General features: G+C 41.6%; 1 protein-coding gene across 1 annotated transcript in view; it reads right to left on the bottom strand.

Moving 5' to 3' along the window:
* Positions 1-854: 854 nt before the first annotated feature.
* LOC124616203 (G2/mitotic-specific cyclin-B-like) overlaps positions 855-22,941 on the bottom strand; it is a 47,867-nt gene continuing 25,780 nt past the window's right edge. The window contains exons 5-8 of the mRNA XM_047144508.1: positions 22,194-22,433; positions 15,179-15,297; positions 2,028-2,166; positions 855-1,240 (exon numbers count right to left, since the gene is read on the bottom strand). Coding sequence (XP_047000464.1) covers positions 1,142-1,240; positions 2,028-2,166; positions 15,179-15,297; positions 22,194-22,433 — 597 coding nt within the window. The 3' untranslated portion in view covers positions 855-1,141. The remainder of the gene's footprint in view (positions 1,241-2,027; positions 2,167-15,178; positions 15,298-22,193; positions 22,434-22,941) is intronic.

Below are 22,941 nucleotides of genomic sequence, written 5' to 3'. Positions count from 1 at the left end.
AGTATTTGTTGTACTTGTTTGATGTTTTCTAATTCTGACTGGGGTATCCTGTTATTTTTGGTTATTACACGGATCTGATCAGCTAGTCGTTGTTCTGTTAAAAATTTTAATTCTGGGTATCTGGTAATAAATGTTGTGTATACTTGTGATCTGTATCCAGTTGTGTTGGTTCCTAGGTTTGTTGCTTGGTAATAACAGAACATGAGGTGTCGATTAACTTCATCTGACCATCTCATCCTCTGTCTGTTTTCCTTCTAGGGTGGTTGCAGGAAGCATATCCTGCAAAACACCTCTATTTGGATTTGAATCATTTTCCAGTTGGCTAGCAGTGTCGTTACCATTGTGGGCGGGCATAGGGTTCAAGCGTCGTCCCCGACCATGACGGCGCTTGTCAGAGGCTTCTTTAGTTCTGTCCTGAACCAACTAATCACACTAAAAGGGGGGTTAGCCCTATTAGTGGTTTGTTCTTTTCGTCACCATTTACGACTGGCAGAACATACCGGAGGCCTAGTCTTTTCCCGGGCCTCCACGGGAATTATTATTAAATTTTAAGGAAGAGGTCTTCTGGCTACTAGGAATAACACTTAGATTTTAGATAATAGTATTTTTCAGTCTATGATCAAATAGCAAAAATAAATTACTTTTAATATCAAAGCTATATTTCCTCCGTTACTGACCAAAACACTGTCAATGAGCAGTGTTGGTGGGAGAAAAGTTTACAGTTAATAATGATCTATGAATATTTTCTGGAACTCCCACTGGTTTCATTGAACTTTCTCACTGGCCTTTGTTCAAATTTAAGATTTTTCTGTTCCTTTTGTCAGAGCTGGGATGAAAGTATTTAATACCAATTCTCTAGTTCCTACTTTATTTATTACAGACTGTACAGTAAAATAAGGTCACAAATACACTGGGATGAGACAAAGTAGTTTTCTAAAATTATAAAACTACACCGTTAGAAAGGTCACATTACCACACACACGCTATTCCAAATATTACATTTACACATTTACACACAGTACAAAGTTGACAGAAATTTGTTTCATCATTTCAGAGTCGATCATATAAAATGTTCATTATGTTACTTCATACAAAATTACAAAAACTATGGATTAAAGCAGAGTAGTGCCTTAAAACTAAATCACAGAAGTTTAGTCATCCTCTTCAGGTTAACAGGTGATACTTCAGGAAGGGTGCTCACTTTCAGGTACTTGCTTCTGGAGTACTTTTGGTACAATGCCTGAAAATTAAGAGAAATATAGCAGTATTAATGGCAAACAGAAAGCATGATGCAGTAACTGAAGAGTACACAGAATTCTTCTAAAAGCTCCCAAGCTTTTATGCATCAGTGTGTCCTGTGTTCTGGTTCATTACAGAGTTGCTAGTTGCCCGTGCATGGTCACTTTGAGGCCACTGACTCCCTGAATTGTTCTAATGTTACTGCAGAGTGATTCAGTATGTTCTGCAAACACTAGCACCAGCAACACTATCACTTATTCCTAAGCATTTTAATTACAACAAAACCAAAACGTTGCTCAAAATTTTTTCAATACTTCCTACCAGTTCATGTATATCAAGTTCTGCAGGTATTGCTCAACTATTATTACTAACATTTTATTGAGCCCATCAACTTATAATGCCTTTTTTTCAACAGTCCTGACATTTAAGTGAAATTATATTCTCAGGAGACAAAGCTGTCAACCTCCCTTGAAAATGCTGCACACAGTTTTTTCTAATAACTACCACACTTAATCCTGGCACAATACGTCAACTTTATATTGTACTACACCGAATCACTATAGTTACAACTCCTTCCGGCCTTTGCATCTATTATTCTTGCTTTGTGCTGATCCCCCTCTCTTTCCCTTTTCCAAAAAATGCTTTAAATTTAGCAATTGCTGTGTGGTTAAGTAACTTAATATACTACAATAAATTATAAAATATAACAACAACATTCTTTACCAGGGCTCAGATGACTACCAATGCTATGGGAACACTACATACCAAAATATGAAACAGTAACATACCTGATATTTAGAACTTTCAATGTTCATGACTGCAAATGCAATTTTTTTCGCAATATCTGCAATGTCTTTTAGTTTGTATTGTGAGTAGTAGATTAGCGTTTCTGACCATACACTGGAAGTATCAGTCTTGCTCCTCAACCTGGAAGAATGGAGGGCAATGACTAACATTTTATTCATTCTATATACACTCATCTGAGCAACTGACAATAAATCATACATCTGCTTTACATGAACACTTAAATATTTATAAATGAAGTAATATATGAAATACACCAGCACTATATGTTCACAAAATGTTGTGCATTATTTTAATTAAGAGAGAAAAATGGCAATTTAATTGGGTTTATAAAATAATGAATGCATCAGTTCCACATTTCACAATGTAATTGACCAGTAATCAAGAATTTGAGTACAATTCTAACAGCAAAAGATCTCTTACATTTTCACAAATACTGCACCTCCACAAAATTGGAAACCAGCCATTTACTGACAAAAAGCTTGTCCAAGTATGTGCTTGACAATGAGCACAGCACTGTGTTGCATTGCATCACAGAGGGAATGGAACAATTACTAAAAGTTCTGGTCGCTAGTACCATATTAAGGAACTGTCAATACTCTGTATTAAATGCCTTAAAGGTAACTGGACTAGACTTTCCTTCCCCATTCCACTTCTACAGTAGAACATGTTATGGAATTAGTAGAGTCAGTATAAATTTGACTATGTAATTGGACAAGTTAAATATCGCCTAATACTGATTTTTGAAAGAGACTTTACATCCACTGAAATAAATATCGAGTACCTGAGACTATCCGAGTTTGAAAGACGTGTAGAATAAGAAATGAAAGAATCTTTATGCTATGGAACGGAATATGTGAACAAGATACTAATGAAATTCTTAGAGGACAAAGGAGTATAATATAAGATGACCATTCCCCATATTCCATAACAAAATGTGTAGTCTAGAGAATTTGGGACAACAATGACACGACATCGCAAAATTATGAAAAATTTGTCGGGACGTGGAGAAAGGGCTTCGAAAGACACCATACAGAAACGGAGGTCCAAAACTAAAACTTAAATGGCCTTCACCATACTGCTTTGATGGATAAAAATTAGAAAACAGTCGCAGCCTGCACATCATTTGCTAAAACAACTGGGAACATAAATGTTAAAAAAAAAAAAAAAAAAAAAATGGGATTCCATCAAGAAGTGACGGACACTTAAAACTCAGCTTAATGTGTACAAAGTGGTGAGGAGTGCCACTTATCAAATTGCAATGGCTAAAAAGGCAGTGCCCAATACGCAACCTAGTTAAAATGCCATCCCGGAGGGAGGGCTGAGAGCAGGCCATCCAAGCTACTGGGAGAGGCTTAACAATCCTGAATTTATTCCCATGAATGGAGGACCAATGGCGATGCCAAAGGGACACCACCACCTGACAGATGGCAACACAGATCATTGGAGCAAATACAGAAACTAGTGGGCTGAGGTATGAGGACTGCAGCCTTGGCAGCAGCCTCGTTTCCTGGCAGAGCAACATGACAAGGAACCCAAGAACATTACAGTGGCTCCATCAAGAGTGAGCACGTGACAGTTTTCCTGGGCTTGTTGCACTTTAAGAGTACTGAGAGTGTGAGCAGAGGGCAGAATTGAAAAATCTGTGTCGCTGGATGTACTAAGTGGCATGATACAGGGCAAAGAGCTCAGCTGTAAAAACTGAGCAGTGTGCTGGAAGCCAATTTCGGAAGACGTGGGCGCTAATGACGAAGGCACACCCAACACCATGGCCAGCCCGAGAACCATCAGTGTACCCAAACATGCTACTGTGAAGTACTATACAAACACTGTGAAACTGAAGGCGATAGAGCAAGGCTGGAGCAGTGTCCTTAGGAAGAAAATGAAAGCCAAGGTTAACAAGGTCTGTTTCGTGGAGCCAAGGTGGTGAAGGGTTCACACCCACCAGGAAAGTTGCAGGTAGTGTGAAGTTAAGCTCCTGGAGCAAGTGCCGAAAGTGGACTCCAGGGGGTAACAGAAGAGGGACGCGCCCCATACTGGTGAGCAAAGGAATCATCAAAGGAGGCATAGGATTGGTGGCCATGCATGGCAGACTAATGGCATGCATACCTGCTGAGGAGAAAGTCACAGCAGTAGGACAGTGATAGTTCAGTAGCTTCAGCATATAGACACTCAACCAGGCTAGTGTAAAATGCGCCAATGGCCAAAGGGATGCCATGATGGTGGATAAAATTGAGACGGCATAAGAGGGACAGATGTGCAGAGACAAACGAAGCACCCAAAGTCTAGTTTCGAACAGACAAGGGACCGGTACAAAGGGAGAAGAGTAGTTCGATCTGCACCCCAGGAAGTACCACTGAGGGCACACAGGACATTGATGGGTCGCACACAGTTGGTTGCCAGGTAAGACACTTGGGTGGACAAAGTGTATCCTATCAAGCATGAGCCCCAGGAATTTTGTAATTTCAATGAACGGAAGAGCAACAGATCTAGGATATAAAATGGTGGGAGAAACCAACTGTGTCACCAGGAATTCATACAGACTGTTTTGTCAGTGGAAAAACTAAAGCCATTGTCAATGCTCCAGGAGTAAAGACAATCAAGACATGACTGAAGACATCGCTCAGTGAGACAGGTCCACGAAGAATTGCAATAGATTGCAAAATCGTCAACAAAAATGAAGCCGGAGATGCCAGGCAGAAGACAGGCCATTATAGGGTCAATGGTGATAGCAAAGAGAATAATGCTCAGGACGGAACCCTGAGGTACACCAGTTTCCTGGATGAAAGTGGTCGACAAGGCAGCACCCCAGCCAATAACTTGCAAGCAAATGAGTAAGGCACTTTTTCTTTTACCTGGATCTCCTGGACAGCCCGCTCATGATACAAGGGACAATCTCGAGATGAGGTGGCATGGCTGCCATTGCAGTTGATACAATAGGGAGGCGGCAGCACACAATCGCCCTCATGTGCATCCCTACCACAGGTTACACATTTGGCTGGGTGTTGACAAGACATTCTAGTGTGCTTGAAACTATGACACTGGTAGCAGCGCATCGGATTCAGAATGTACAGTCTGACTGTGATAATTTCATAGCCTGCTTTGATCTTTGACAGCAACACCACTATCAAAGGTGAGGAAAAGAGTGCGGGTGGGTACTAAGGAAGAATCTACCTTTTTCATTACACAATGGACGGCAACGACACCCTGATCGGAGAGGTAACATTGTATTTCAGCCTCTGTTGGACTGTCCAGCAAGCTGGTGTAAATTACACCACGGGACGAATTCAAAGTGCGATGGGCTTCCACACAAACAGGGTAGCCATGGAGACGTGAGGCAGCAAACAATTGTCGCATTATGAATCATAAGCCGTCTCCAAAAGCAAAGTCCCATTCTATAAATGAAAGCAGTATTTCACAGGGCCAGCAACTGAATCAACACCTTTCTGAATAATACGTGGATTTACTGCAGCGAAGGACTGAATCTTTAGTACATGAAACCATGACGAACCGTGGTGCAGTGAGAAGGGTCTTTGAATACTTAGCTTCATTCAGTTTATGTTTCGGAGACTATGATGTGAAGGTGATTGGCTCATTGCAAGGAAGTCCCCCACAATTTCCAGCATCCCCAATGGCATGCTCCTTCCAACTGTGGGCCCCCCTTCACAAGTGGCGCATCCTCCTTAGGTGATTGTTCACACTTCAGGTCACACCTCCTTAACACCTGACAGAGGGACCAATCGGCAATTTGGTAAGGTGGCAGCTCAGGCAATCACTCCTCCCTGGGCCTGGCCTGTACCAGGGGTATGTGCGAACCATACCTGTCGATCCCGGGCTGGGGATTACGTGTTACCCAGTCACCTTTTACACATCAGACACGTGGGCCAGATGTCGAAGTGCACAGGGATTTGAGGGGGGAGGGGAGGAGGAACCTTAAATGCCGAAGTGGAGGAATGAGAGGAAGGAAACAAAGAAAGGAAAGGGAACAAAAAAAAAAAAAAAAAAAAAAAAAAAAAAAAAAAAAAAAAAAAAAAAAAAAAAAAAAAAAAAAAAAAAAAACCACTGGTGAGACTGTTCTGATGTCAGCGCCAGACAATACAGAACATTCCCATTAACACCCTAGACATGTTCTCCACGGAAAGGGAAAAGAATAGAGGATAGACATGCAGCACAGAAGGGGAAAGATGCTGCAAAGGCTGGGGCCCGTGGTAGCCAAGCACAAATTTGCCTAAGAGTTGCGAGCCTGCTGGGGGAGGTTGTGTATGCGACGCCAAACAAAAATTGCCCTACTTCCATTGAACTGCAGTTCAGTAGCAATTTTAACTGTTAACACCACACTTCCTGAACTCTTGTGCAATGAATCTTACCAAAAGTGACAGATTTGAGATATCTTTATTGCAGTGCAAAAATTAAACTATTTTTGTAACATGCAAGTGAAAGTATGGTAGTCTTTGCGAACACAAATTAACACTGGGCCTATTCAGTTTGCTTCTATCAGCCAATCCCTGCATAGGATGTGTATAGTGCACAAATATCATTCATGATAAAATTAATTTAAATTGTGCTGCAAGAGGTAGTTTGAAAGTTTCTTAAAAATACTGGAGTTCATTACTTTACAATCTATCTTAAACTGCAGGCTATGGACCACACTGTCACCACAAAATTCATTAAGGAAATGGTAAAAAAAAAATAAAAAAAAATAAAAAAAATAAATAATAATAATAATAATACTAACTTGATATTGAAATAAACATTCTCAGTGTTATGTGTGATGGAAACAAACCAAGCATGCACAAGTTTATGTGCGTGTGAAGCTGTGGGGCTATATTTGGTGGTTTTCATGTCGAAACCTGTGCACTACAAAAATGTGCACTGTAATTGATGCAGTGCATTAAATATGTCCTTGTTGGTAATACCAAGAAATGTGATTCAGCAGGATGAAACTGTTACTTATGTTCCAAGTTAAGATTTCCTCACTATTGTGGCAAAAAGGAATTTCCAATGAAACAGCTTTCGAGAAGGAGGGACAAATACTTCAGCGGACGTCAAGTAAACACAAACATTAGGTTGCACCTTAAAATTAGGCTAACAACTCTTATGGCCAGAGATCCATACAAGTCTGCGTTTAGCACAGACTTGTTTCAGCCATAGGGTGATATAAGGTATGTTAATGCTGACATGGCAAAGAGCCCGTTTTGCTATGGCAGGATTCAACTGGGTAAATATTTTAAAGAGATAGTAATCCCTTTAGTATTTAATGGGAAACTCCCAAGGCAGCAGGAAATTTGGCCATTGTTTTATTATACCACAGCAACAGACTTACCATCACAGAAAAGGCAAGATTTTTGTTATTTGATGAGAAACAGCCTACAAAATATTCAAGGGAAGGAATCTCCAGCATAACTTATGTTATTAAGAAATCACAGACAGTAAATTTGAACAACGAACAGCCAAAGCATGTTTTTACAAAAGAAATCAGGTCTCTCATATCAGATATTCTGTATTGTGATCATATACCAAAACCCAGCCGGCATAAATGGAACTTTTTTTTTTTTTTTGCAAAGTGCATACTTACAAGGGAAAAAACAGCAAAGATTATCAGTTCTACTCCTTTCAACAAAAATTTATACAAGCCTGGAACATAATCAAATAATTCCATTCATAGACCAAAAGGAAAATAATAAAACAGAAGAAATTTAGTAAGAACTGGACCATTGAGGCATATGAAGGACAAACAGTAGGTCTGATAAGAGCACCTCAGAAGAATCACATTCAGTCAAAATCAAAGAAGACTAAAACCATCTCAATTTTTCATAATCAGATGTTTTCTTAAAATGAAGATCATAGAAATTGGGACATTGGGTGTCCTGTCATACTAAAGGTTCATATGAATCAAAATCAACTCTGCAAAAAACGGCTTCCGCATATACATACATACATACTCTACAAACCACCATACGGTGTGCAGTGGAGGATACCCTGTGCCATTACTGGACATTACATGCTCCAGTCGCAAATAGATCAAGGGAAAAAACAACTGTCTATATGCCTAAGTTCTAATTTCTCATATCTTATATAAGTGATCCTTATGCAAAATGTGTGTTGGTAGCAGTAGAATCTTTCTGCAGTCCACTTCAAATGCCAGTTCTTCAAACTTTCTGAACAGTGTTTACTTAAAAAGAATGTTGCCTATATGTTGTTTGAACCTACCGGTGTCGAATTTAGCAATCCACCTATGAACTGCTGCCACGTTTGCCTTTAATCCGCTCTGGTGTGAATCCCAAACATTAGCAGTATCAAAGAATAGGTGGTAGTAGCATCATATATGCTGTCTTCTTTACAGATGAACCACCCTTTCCCAATAAACTGAATTTGACTATTCACCTTATCTACCACAATCCTCACGTGCTCATTGCAGTTCTTATAGCTTTGATGTGCTAATGTTTTTCCTATTCATCCACATTCATGTTTTTTCTATATTTAGGGCTACCTGTCATTCATCACACCAACTAGAAATTCTGTTTCAGTCATCTTGTATCCTCCTACAGTCACTCAGCTTCCTATACACCACAGCATCATCAGCAAACAACTGCTGACTGCTGTCTACCAGATCATTTATGCATACAGGACACAATATCAAGGAAAGTTCTGGTCAAGAATAGCAAATTATTTAGGAATATAAAGTAGGATCAACCTTTAGTTGAGTAGTCTTCTTTATTCCTAAATACTTCGATAATAATAGCATTCTTATCACAAATCCCTTGAGCACTCCTCGCAATACCCTTCTGCGATTACAGGACACGACCTAATATCATGTCTAATCTCCTTTTGCCCTGAATAGTGCAGCAACTTGACATGGCTATTCCTTGAAGAAATAATGAGTCATGTTGTCCATGCTGCCTCTATAGCTAACCATAATTCCGAAAGTTCTGCTGGTGTAAGATTTTGTGCACAAACTGACCTCTCTGTCATGTCCCATAAATGTTCGGTGGGATACATGTTGGACAACTCGTGTGGCCAAATCATTCCCTGCAACTGTTCAGAATATCCTTAAAATCAATCATGAACAATTGTCACCTGGTGACACTGTGCACTATCATCCATAAAAATTCCACTGTTTGGGAACAATAGTCCATGAATGGTTGTAAATGGTCTCCAAGAAGCTGAACTTTTTCCACTCAACAATCACTTCAGTTGGATCTGAGGATCCTGTCCATTCCGTGTAAACATAGCTCACACCATTTGAAGTAACCACCAGCTTGCACACTGGTTTGACGACGACTTGAGTTACGGTTTCATGGGCTCTGCACCATGCTCGAACCCTGCTATCAGTTCTTACCTGATGAAATCCAAACTCATCTAACCAGGCCACAATTTTCCAGCCATCTAGGATCCAACCAATGTTATCATGAGTGCAAGAGTGGCACTGCAGCTGATTTAGTGTTTTTGGCTGCCATAGCCCACTTACACCAAATTTTGCCATTTTGCCACATTGTGCAAATGTGGTACATTTGTCATACGTCCAACATTGATTTCTGTAGTTTGTTAGAATTCAGAACTCTATGCAAATGCTGCTGCTCTTTTTCATTAAGTGAAGACTGTCAGCCACTGTCTGAGGTGATAGGTAATGCCTGAAATTTGGTATTCTCAGCTTATTCTTCACACTGTGCACCTCCAAGGATTGAATTCCTGGAATGGAATGTTTCCTGCACCTAGTTCCGACTACCATTCCATGTCCCAATCTGAACTCCTTGTGTGTGGCCACAATCATGCTGGAAATCTTTTCACACGAGTCAACCAGAGTACAAATGACTGCTCCACCAATACACTGCCTTTTTATACCTTGTGTATGCGATATTACCACCACCTGCAAATGTGCATGTAACTATCCCACAACCTGTTATCTCAGTGTATATCACGGGAGAAAGGCAAGCATAGTTTCACACAAATGAAGTTTTCTAAAACAGTATTTACTTATGGAAGTAAGCTTTTCCATCTCTAGGAAACTTATTAAAATAACTCTTGCAATTTAATAACTGAATAACATGCAGAAAATCAGATGTAGGTAATGGAAATCCTGCTTTCGCACAGGAAAGTTATTGATACCGAACAGTTTCTTTAAGATGAATAAGGACAAATACACTGCTCAAAAGAATTAGGGGAACATCACTTGGGCATCTGCCACTCGCCAATGAGCAATAATTGAGAACTGTGTATATCTACATTATACCATTATCGTTCACAGATTAACTACAGAACAAATCATCACATTCTCAATTGTTCATATAAAAAAAATTATAACATTTGACAGGCGTCAAAAACGAAGCGAAAATCATTCCTCCCGTCATCCTAGGCGCTTTTCATTGGTCAGAGCGTCAATAATGTGTATGCCTCCACGAGCATTTATTACTGCCCGACACCTATGAGGCATGCTCCACGTACATCTACAGGGGTCACCCTGTGGTATCCATTCCCATTATTCAATGACAACACGGAGAGTTCTCGAAGAGTGTGATGGAACAGGACTGCCATGACAATATACATAATGGAGTTTAGGTTGTGATTCACCACTGGCAGTTCCTTTACTTCAATGTCTAGCCTAAGACATTCCTGCTGATGCTTGTCACATGGGCCCTGGCATCAGAAGGAACTTGGGGCCACCATTGTACACAGCAGCTACCACATAGTCCAACACAATCTGATGTTCTGCCTGGCAGTAAGGTAACCACAGAAAATGACAAGATCCATATGGTTGGAAACACTCAAGCCACTCTCAGCATCACGCAACCTTGGAAATCTGGCAGACATTTGGCAGGTATCTCTCACCATGGGCCGCTGCACACAAGCACAGCCACCACCTTGTATCTGAGGAGATCTGGAGTCATCTGTGACTAACATGTTTTGCTGGTCACTAAGTTGTCAGAGGCATATGGTCCTTTCTATTAAAATGTTCATCATAGTTATCAGACAAGAGGCTCCACTGGCCCTTCTGAGATCTTGCAGGACTGGCAGTATTTGTACGACACCGAAATAAACATATGGCCAGATATCTGTCTTCACTTGGAGTTGTAATGCTTCAGCAACCTGGTCCAACTCTCTGTGTTTTCTGACCTGTCTCTCTCTAATTTGTGTACAACGTATGGAAGACACAATGAGAGGTATTGGCATCTGCAGCAACACAATTGGTAGTTCATCCTGGTAGATCAAATAGACCGAACTTGCAACTTGCACTGCATTAAGATATCACATTGCATGTGTTTAGCCGAATACAGGCTGTGATTCAAAAGTTTGAAGACTTAACTCAGAACTAGAAATTTATTGGACATTTAAGTACAACGGACTGAAATGCTTCAAAATATGATCCTTCAGCATCAACACAGCGCTGCCTTCCACCGTTTGTAGCCCTGCTGGAAGGCCTCGGGTGTCATGCTGTCAATGGCTCTCATCACAGCCTCTTGGATGGCGGTTGATGGAGTCTAATTGCTTCCCTTTTAGGCCTGCCTTGAGTCAGGGGAAGAGGAAAAGGTCACTTGGAGCCAAGTCGGGGCTGTAGGGTGGCTGTGGTAGTGTTGTCACATTTAACTTTACCAAAACGTTGGCGGCGGCACGTGACTTGTGAGCGGGCGCATTGTTGTTGTAAAGAATCAAATCGCCCTTGATTGCCAGGCAGATGTGGCGAACTCCATCCCTTCCATCCCTCAACTGGCAAAGCACTCCAGCATAAAAGGCACCTGTGACTGTCCATGGGGGAGCGGAGGGGGAGGGGGGGGGGGGGGGGGGGGAAGAAGATGTGTGTTCATGCGATCTTTCTTGGGATTCAGCAAGGAAGCATTGCGCCATTCTGAGCTTTGACGCTTCGACTTAGGATCGGACTTTTAGACCCAGGTCTCATCACTAGTAACCACTTTCTCCAGAAGGTTCGAATCAACATTCAACTGTTGGAGCATTTCCTGGCAAACAGTCGTGTGCTGTTTCTTCTGATCCATCAACAACTTTTGGCACACACTTTTCGCATCATCAAATTCTCCATCACAATCCTCCACACCGTACTCTGCCGATGAGCTGGGACTCAGTCAATTAATCTAGTACTAAGACGACGGTCATTGTTTGAAAGATCCCACACTCTCCCCACATTTTGATCTGGTTGGCTTGATGATGGCCTCCCAGAGTGGTCACTGTCTTCAATATTCCCGCAGCCATCTTTGAAACATTTGTGCCACATGAAATCCATTGCACTGGACATGGCTTCTTCCTTAAAGGCCCCTTGAATCACACCGTGAGTCTCCGTGGCAGTTTTGTTCAGTCGCACGCAAAACTTAATCGCATAACGCTGCTCCCAGTGCTCCTCCATTTTCGCCTCTCCCACTTTTCGACCGAGGTCAATGACACACACACACACACACACACACACACACACACACACACACACACACTCTGCAAGTGATGCACACTCTCCAGGGTTCCGGAGGCAACTGCCGCAGCATCAGTTCATTCCCTGAGACACCACCACCCCCCCCCCCCCCCTACTTCCCCCAACAGGCTGAACTGGTCCATGCTCGCTCCCCTACTCAGAAATGAATCATCCTTGAAACATCTGAATCACACTTTGTAGAATGTCCACAAATAATTATTGCCAGCAGTGTAATTCACTAGAAAGACTCGAGTACTCTTGTCCTGAGGGGTCACCTGACACTAATGCATAACACAACCAATAGATGGCTAATTATTTTAGTTCTTGCCTATACCGAAAGTGACTATCAATCCATGTGAAGACCACAGATACCACCTGCATCTAAACAGATTTAACATACTGGACATTGGTAGATTTTCTCCTAATTCTTTTGAGCTGTGTATTTTTCCATGAAGCCTACCTGGCAGTTAAGGTATCAGCACAATTTAAATGTGCACACCGAAGAAACGTATGCTCTCACCGTGTAACAATTCACTTAGATACTTGTTTTGTCTAGACACTAAATACAATTGGGATTTATCATTCGGTGTAGTTCTAGGTCTTTTCTAGGGTGATTAAGGAAGACATCTATGATAAAATCCCATGGTTAACCGAGAGACACCAGAAAAGACAAGAAAATATTAGGGAAAAAACAGTCTACAGTCTTATAAAAAGAAGTCTTGTTGGAACATCATATGGATAACAATCTAGAATGTTTAAGGTTCAGCATGTGAATGGGTAGTCCTCTAGTAAATTCAAGGAAGAGATATACTTAGCCTACCAGTTGATGTAGATATCATGCTGACTAAGTAAAATCTGCAGTAAAAATTGCCTTTAAGGGGAGGTTTACTATCTTTGGCCCGAAAGAAGCATGTTCTTTGAGAATTTTTTTCTCGGGATCTGTTATGGGTATCTATGTCAAATTTGGTCAAAATGTTTACCGACATTTCCTCTACAAACTGGAATTTTTTCGACCAGAAATGTTGAAGAGCAAAGGTGGAAGTGCTGTCGGAACAAAACAAAATTTTTATGTAGACCTCCACGCGTGGTATGTCACAGGTCGGCCGGCTCGTCTCAAATCAAAATTGAGTTGACATTAGCGAAGTATATAAGATTATTTAGGAGTTGTACCTCGCTTGAGTTATCTGGACTATAGGGAACAAAATGGCGGCCATTTGAAAAAACTAGCGTTTTTTCATCTATTTCAAGAGGGGAAAAAAAAGGGCGTTTGAAGTTTAGACTACATATAAATGTAATATTATGCAACTTATGTTCGATCTACTATTCCAGATCCATAAACTAGGCCTTCCTCTTCCTCATATAGGGCGTTGTGCTCGATCTAGGCCATCCTGCACTGCTCCACAGCCACCCGTACAACCGGTGACAAGCGGTTTTGGCTGCTTGAATCCGGTGGTCATCCGAATGCTTGGTGAACTGTGTCGAATAGAGCCCCAGGGTGATTTCTATTGTTATGGTCTTCAGAATTGCTGAGTACCTTTCGTTGAAGCTGCTCACTGCCAGGAAAGTCACACTCTCCACAGTCTTCACACCAGAACGCAAATGCTTGCGGGTTAACTTCCGAACACACGCGTTCAAACTTTCATTTGAATTTTATGCTTTTCCTTCAAAGCAACAGTACACTAACTCTTCCTCCGAAAGGGCTTCGTAGATAGGATGAATCACTTTTTGAACTTCTTTGGAGAGCGGCTGGTCGTGCTAATATTCTTCCAGAGGTCCAGTAGCCTCTGCAATGCGCCACTTGCACCAACTAGTTTCCCCATCACTTGTGGAAGTACGTTGCCCAAATTGCCGCCTCTGTTACACCGAATTGGAATGCCGTCTGATTGTCAAGCCATAGTACGTCATAAGCTTCTTGATCATTTTATCAGTTTTAGCCATGGGCAAGCACATTGAATAAGTTTTCAGGGCTACAAAGTCGAAATTCCCAGAAAAAACTGGTGCGTGAAAAAGGCCGATTTCAGGCAGGTATATTTTTTGTTCAAGTGCGAACAACAAACATTTCCGTTCCATATTCGGAAAAATGGAGACCAGACAGCGTAGTCATCAGTCTCATCGGATTAGGGAAGGAAGTCGGCCGTGCCCTTTCAGAGGAACCATCCCGGCATTTGCCGGGAGTGATTTAGGGAAATCACGGAAAACCTAAATCAGGATGGCCGGACGCGGGATTGAACCGTCGTCCTCCCGAATGCGAGTCCAGTGTCTAACCACTGCGCCACCTCGCTCGGTAAGTATATAGTTGCATACAGATTTGAGTAGAAAAGTTCATGATCAGATACTACGAAATCTAATGATCACTAGACATTTTGAACTAGTATCTCCTAAAGGTGATGAACTTCACAGCAAAAGATACGGTTATGCCGAGTGGGCCGAGGGCATCAATAACGAAAACCAGTCATGTTTCTTTATGTCACAATGTGCAGCAAATTCATGAAACAGCTAAATACAGCCCACAGGAACATTCTGTAACACAATCAGGGTATATTTCATTAACTTCTGCCTGTCACAAAGCTCTCTTGATGCAATGACTAAGAAGGCTTGATTCAGCTATTTTGGGAGTACAAATACAAACACATTTTGCACCCCAATAAGCAGATTTCATCTGGAAGAGGGAAACCATTATTAAAAGAATTCAAACTGACATTTCTGGGCTATTTTATATCTTACCTCAGTGCGAGATACAGAGCTGCTGCTGCCAGGCGTGATGGAGCTAGGTAACACAGCTCATATTCCATTAAGCACATTTCTTGGAAGTACTTTGCTAGAGTGTACGTTACTTCATCTGGCTGAAAGTTACAAAACCAAGTGAATACACAAAAAACAGCAGGAAGAAGGAAGGAAGCACAGAAGAACTAATTACTATAGTATCTCTAGGAACACGGAAAATTTGTGTAATCGTAAATTCCAGCAGTTCCTATTTTGTTTGAGAAGAAAGACACCAACAAGCTCTTTATAAGTAAGTTACTTAAATTTGTTATGGACAAGAAAACAACTGAATTAAAAATCTGAAGGAAAACTGAATGGACACAGATTTCAGAAGCATTTCTGAATGTAAATGACTACCAGGTGTAGATGGAATTGAAAACTTATTGTCTTAGCAAGCACATTTCTTTAAAAATGCTGCAAAATTAAACAGCATTTCATTGTTAGTCTCCATTTGCATCCACCCCCCTCCCCCTCCCCACTCCAGCACATTCTACATCTAAATACAACAGGATATTAACCAAGTCAATAGACAGATAAGTTACATAGGACTTCAAGTTTCTTCCTAGAGGTTGAACTCCCAACACAAGACAGAAATTAAAAATTATGTGTGTGTTAGACAATTATACAGCATAAGCATTAATTAAAGGACGATTTGAGGACAATGACAAGTATCCTATTAAAAACAGATCTGAAACCCAACACATTCATCAATACAACATATGCAGAAGTGTGGTTGTGCCAATGTTACAAATACTTTAATGTCTGTGGCTACATTTATTTCATAACACTGCACGTGAAGCATAAATTATGAAGTGATAAATGAAATTCCAGATATTTAAGTACTGATAAATAGCATTTCAACAAGTGTATCAGTCACAGCTAACCAGTACCATGCCCTCCTACATTCCCCAACTTGAACCCATTTGACGCTTTGCGTGGGGACTTAAGAGATTTGGTGTAATGCAGTGCTGTTGCTAGTTTAACTCTGAAAACACATTGTCAATACTTCTTAATAATTCAGAACACGCGTGACATTTTTGAACATGTCCAGACACCATTGAGAAGCCCTGTTTAAATCTGCCTTCAGATAAGTGGTGGTTATATTGATGTTGAACATTAGCAATCTTTATGTCCTCAAGTATACATTTGCAATTTGGATCCTTTGGGACTATTTTACAGTGTTTTTTGTACTCAGCCTTATGTTGTGTTTGTGAAACCACTGGTTTCCAGACTCAGGACCATTTTCTCATTTCATTGTTCTCTACATCCATTTCATTTGTACTTACAGTGAACAACCTGTACAGGAAACATGACTAACTACAGGTTTTGTATCTGGCAGAGAACAGAGAAACAGTTTGGTGGTGGTCAGAGAGAGAGAGAGAGAGAGAGAGAGAGAGAGAGAGAGAGAAAGAGAGAGAGAGAGAGAGAGAGATGGTTAGAACAACATGGAAACTAAAAGGAATGCAATGTCGAAAACTGTGTGTACCACATGGAAGCCTGAAACATAATGCCCATTTTAATACAATGAAACTGGAGGACCAAGGGATCAAGGAGTTAGAACAATGTATCAGATGGACATGGCTGGCTGACCACAAGAATAAAGAAAGGACGACCCAGGCACTCGTGAACAAACTAGAACTGCCAGCCTAAACGCTTAGACCAGAGTCCAGACATCATAAAACTTTAGTCACACTCATCATCAGCTCCACCCGAGGACAAATCCCCACCGTTATTTGCCTCCGCCCTTGCATCACGGTATAAAGTGCACCCTGTCAAAATACAGCATACTGTAATTTATATGCCACAAGCACCACAAAATGGGGGATCCTTTCACTATAGTAAGAAGCCACGTATAAGAGTATAGTGCTCGATGTTAAGACATGTAAGGGTCACTTCATCCTGCCTGAGCAACTGGCAGGAGAAATGCCACGGATGGAGTGTTAATTTCACAAACCACAGCTTATCGCCATTCACCGCCAGCCATTCTTCACCCCATACCTGCATGAGCTTCCTACATAATGCAGAAATGACAGCCTGCAAGGGAATAGGACAATTTGCTACATCTTGTCCTCTGCACGCCTCCTTGGCAGCCCAATTGGCCTGTTCATTTCCCAGTATCCCTAAATTCCCTGGCACCCAGCAGAATGACACCTGTTTTCCCTGCCAGAGCAACTATAGTTGATTATATATCAGCTGGGTCAACAACTCAACTGGTTACAGAATCTGGAAAGGTAAGGCACTGAGGGAATCTGAACAGATGAGAAACTGTTCGCCTTTAATATGATGCATCTGCTCCAGTGCCTTCAGGATCGTGGGGAGCTCCACTGTGAAAAATGGTATACATCAGGAAAGGGAATTCCCTTGTTTGGAGCCATCAGTGTACACGACTTGTAAACTGTGATGCATGTCTAAAATGCCAGGAAACAGATTGAAACGTAAAATCTGACTTCCTATCTTTCTTAAAATTGGTCAGGTCTAAAATAAGCCTAGGACTCTACAGAACTTGAGGTGCAAAACTGCTCCAACCATGATGTAAAACATCAAGACTGGTCACACCTTCTCTAGAAGGCAATCCTGTGCACAAATCTCAGAAGTTCTGTTGCCAGTTACATAAAAGCCTTTCCAGTGGAGGCTGAGCAATGGTATGGTAGGTGGGTGTGTATGGTGTGGACAGTGTTTTTATACGCCTGGCACACCATAAGCAGCCGTCACCTGATGTGAAGGGGAGGTTCACCAGCCGCTGCACAGAGGCTTGGTATGGGGATTGTTCCGAATGCCACAGTGGCCAACTGAATCCCTTCATGGTGCACCACATCCAACATCTTTAAATAAGAGGGTCTCGCAGACCCATACACCATGCACCCGTTATCTAGCTGAGATCGCACAAATTCCTGTAAAAATCACAACAAAAAAAAGTCCTGTCTGCTTCCTATGTATTGTGGCTAAGACATTTTAAAATACATAGACCCTTAGGAGGCCATTTTTCAGGTCTTTAAGATGTGGCAACCATGTAAGTTTAAAATACAATATAAGGTCCAGAAACCTCACTGTGTCTTTAAAAGTAAGAACAGTGTCCCTTGTCCTCAACTTAGGAAAGTTTAAAATGGAACAAGAATGGTTAAAAAGAACACATACTTCTCAGTTGAAAATTTAAACCACTCTTCTACGCTCATTCTTCTAAATGTTGAAGAGTTAGTTGCACCTGATGTGTTGTCATTGCAAGGCTTGAAGAAGAGCAAAACACACAAATCACCCACAAAGAACACTGGAGAGGACTTATTATGGATATAATACTATTCACAGCTATGGCAAAGAGGCACACTTAAAACACTAACTTGAGGGGACACTGTTCTGCTCAGAGCAATCAGACAGAGCGTCACTGACTCTGCATTGAAAATGCCACGGTGAGAGAAAGGACCAGATTAAAACGGGAAGATATCTATGGAAACCCCATTCGTGAAGCTGCTCGAGGATAAGATGCCTTCAAGTACTATCTTATACCTTCTCAATGTCAAAAAATATACCTAAAAGGTGATGCTGGCATAGAAACACCTGTTGTATAGCTGCCTCCAGCAGGGCCAGGTCATCAAAGAGAGCAATACCTCCTGAGCCCACACTGACAGCGACTATGGAGTTGTCTGGATTCCAAGATCCAGATGAAGTGACAGTTCACCTCCACTCCGAGGTCTTCCCCATGCAGCTAGTGAGGGCAACACTATGCTAACTACTTGGGCACGTACGGTCTTTCCCAGGATTTAAAAGAGGAATTAAAATTGTCTCGCGCCACAAGTTGGGAAAGTGACCTGACGCCCAAATGGCATTAAACAGTCTGAGGAGGATATTTTTATTATGCCTTGTGAGCTGCCACAGCAAACTATAATGGATTCTGTCATAACCAGGGTACTTATAACAAGCTGCAGACACATTAGAAAATGAGGAATTGTAATCTTCAGCAGTGGACCGGTAGTGCAAACTACACCTCTCAGCAACTGCTCTATGGCACTGGAAACTTTGACCCTGACTGGCTGTTGCAGTAACTGTGGCAAAATAGGGCGCCATAGTCTGGGCAATGTCTTGCCAAGTGGTTTGAAGAGTGTCATTCCCATTACAGCAGCCATGGAGCACCTCACTCCTCTTCCAGAAATCTTCCTCATGGTCTCCCATACAACTGAACTCTTGGTGGAACAATTAACGGTGTTCAGAAGCCGTCGCTATCTCTTCTTGCTCTCTCAAACAATTCTACTACACTTTGCCCTCGCCACCTGAAAGACTTCCAAGATTCTCTGCAGTTGGCCGACACTTGAACCTATGCAGAGCTGCATGCCTAGCCCCGATTGCAGACGCATTTGTCACTCCACCAAGGAACAGGTTGCCTCTTCTCATGTCCCATGGACTGTTGAATGGATGCTGCAGTGGTGAGGTGGATCATTCTGGTAATCGACACATGCCTTGACATTGGCACAATGATCGAACTGGGCCAACTGGCTATAAAGTTTCCAGTCGCCTCTACCGAGCACCCATCGGGGTGGTTTCCTTTCGGGTTCCACTCCATCTGGCAGGAGAATCCAGATTGGGAAGTGATCACTTCCATGGAAATCACCGAGCACTTCCCATTGACCAGTGTGAGCAAGAGCTGGAGGGCAAAGTGAGATCAATGGCAGATAACCCAGTTGCTGTGCAGAAATGTGTGCTCTGTCCTCTATTTAGCAAGCACGTGCGTGATGACATGAGAAGCCTCTCAACTGCTCTACCCCTGGGGTAGGTAGTTTCAGAGCCCCAAAGCACATTGTGTGCATTAAAATAATCAGAGGATGAAGGGGTGTGGGAGGGGGGAGCTGTGTAATAAGGCCAGTTAGGGCCTCTTCATTGAGCACATCATGTGGGGGCAAGTAAATGGAATGTACAGTCAATGGATGACGCACATAACACAGATATGGCAACTGCTTATAAAATCTTAGTAAGGGGGAGAGGTGAGGAGTGCTACTTAGTATTGACAAAAATACCTATGCCTGCTCTAGCTTTCTGTCCACTCAGGTCGTCTTTTTTGTGTAGGACATAGCCTCGTAGCTCAGGGGTGTACAACAGAGAGATTAACCTCCTGGAGACAGACACAGTGGTCTACCCTGAGAGAAGATAGTTCCTCCACATGCGTCCTGAACCCCTGCAAGTTACACTGTAGGGTGGGAGCCATTTCATCAATGTGGTTTTAGTTTACCCCTACCTTTGCACTGTAGAGGTGAAGCACTTTTAGAGTGAGGAGGAATGGAGGGACTGCCTGGATCTGACGGATATAGCTCCATGATGTCCTCATCAGACATGAAAGAATGATGTCCGACTGCTCAGGACAGCTTCTGAACCAAAGGTCGTTAACCTTTCCCTGCACCCCATCCCTTTGAGGATGAGGGAACAGATGCAATGAGAGGTACTCTGCTTTTCATGTGCCTTCACTGAACTTGCTGTTGCTGGTTGTTTCTGTCGCAGCTGCTTGCATTGCTTCATAATTACTCACTTTGCCTTCACATGTACACATGCAAGTACAGATGCTGGTGGTGGATGGTTGTACACTGGACAACGTATGCACCGAAGCATCGACCTTAAGAACAGGTTTCTGTGCCTTGGAAGCATAAGAAGTGGTAAAGGCGGGAGGGTTTTGTCACTTTATATTCCTTTTTGATTTCAGCATAGGTGATCCGGTTGGTGATCAAGTTCCTGAATTTTTCGGTCTTCTGCAAAAGTGGGGCAGGGCAGTCTCTGCTCCAGACTGGGTGGCTCCCAGGGCAGTCAACACAGACTGCTGGAAATGGACAGTCAATCCCAGCTTCATAGGCACGGCATGTGACCACACCCTTGCCAGAGTTGGGCAGTTCAACACTTACATCATATTAACACAATTTTTCGGACTTCTTAAGTAGTTCCACTTGCTTTACCCTGTTAGTCTACCAGGGAACTATTCCTCAGCTACTTTATAGAAGGCTTCTAGCAAGTCTTTCCAAGCCTTTATGGATATAGAAGGGAGTCACTTTTTCAAATGTCCTGTCCTTCCTCTTATCACCGAAAACTTATTCCGATTTACGACTCCTTGAGCCCTGTTACTCCTACATTCATTTGGAGGATTGGGTATGGATACTCTGTTCCTGCTGGGAGGAGAAGGAGATTGCAATATACTACTTACTACCTCCAGAGCACCACTTAATTCACTACCAGTTGCTCAGCTGTCCAGATTTAAGTTTTTCATAGTTTTCTGGATGAATTAAACTGAATTCTGACATGGTTCCTTGGAAACCATGAACTATTTCTTTCCTTATTTTTTAACAATTGAAACATGCAATCGGCACCAAATGATGTCTACAGACAACCCAGATTTCACATTGAGCAGAAGGCTAGACTCATTCAAAAGCAATAGTGCCAATGAAAAAAAAAAAAAATGATCTGACAGTATGATAAAAGATATTAAACACCAAAGTACCTTATGTGCATCTTCCAGCAATTTGAGCCTATGAAAGAAGATTTGTAACTTGGCATGCAGTGTAAATTACATAATATTTGCAATAATAAAAAACCACAAAAATAGTTATAATACTAATGGAAAGTTGGTTGATTCATTTGATGTAAGGGACCAAACAGCAAGGTCATCCAGCATTTGCCTGAAGCAATTTAAGAAAATCACAGAAAATCTACATCAGGATAGTCGGATGCAGGTTTGAACTTTAGTCCACCCATATGTGAGTCCAGTGGACTAACCACTGCACCACCTCACTCTGTAATGGAAAATTGCGAAGGGAACAAATGGTGATTTATGCGTGTATTATGGAAGGAACCATGGAAAAGACTTTTTTTTTAAAAAACCATTCTACAGTTTAAATTCCTAATAATTTGGAAATAGTTTAATGCAATGTCCTGGGGAAAGTGTCAAAGCACAGCACTCATTCAGACTTTAAGCTCTTGAAATTCAGAGCATAAAAGTAGCCATACTTACTGAACATGCTTTGCTGTACCGACGAAGGAAGTGGACACTCAATGGATAGCCAATAAAGAAGTCCAGGGTCCTCAAGATTTGGTTTTCCATTTTTAATATTTCATTTTTTGTATAAAGATTACTGCAAATATATACAAAATTGCTTATCTCTGGAGGGTATGTTTCTTCATATTTGCTGGCTGTTAACATTGATGCTGCACCAAGTAACTGTATCTTCTTTTTGTCTATTATATGTACTTTCTGAAAACAAGAAACTGGCTAAACACCTCATTTTGCAGAGACATGCACTAATTAATATTTGTCGACAAACATGTACACCACATCACGAGCATTGTGAGACTAACAATTGCATTATGTTAAGAAATGGAAGTTTAATTTGTGTTTCAGCTAATTTAAACTCCTGCAAGGGTGAGGTGGATACTTCCTTTGATAAAAGGGGTAATTGAGGGTCATTTCACCTACAATGTCACAGCAGCCGTGTGTTTTAAACAAGTTCCTCACAATTCTTTCTAATATCGTTGGACAGGGAATCAGTTTAAACACCTAAAAACAAACTGATTTTCAAGGCTCTGTGCACAACCTAAATTATCTCAAAGTTTTGGTGAATGGTGTGGCAAACAGGTATCCTTGGTACGAAATGAACAACTGCAGTTAAATAGAGTATTTCGGTTATTTGCAAGTTTTTCCAAAGGTCAAAACCAATTCTTGAACATATTTTACAAGATTTATCCATAATAAACAATGAACA

This window comes from Schistocerca americana, chromosome 5 (genome assembly GCF_021461395.2).
Source record: "Schistocerca americana isolate TAMUIC-IGC-003095 chromosome 5, iqSchAmer2.1, whole genome shotgun sequence".
Lineage (NCBI taxonomy): Eukaryota > Metazoa > Arthropoda > Insecta > Orthoptera > Acrididae > Schistocerca > Schistocerca americana.
The sequence above is the reverse complement of the archived record's forward strand: the minus strand, read 5'-3'. Positions and strand labels throughout refer to the sequence as shown.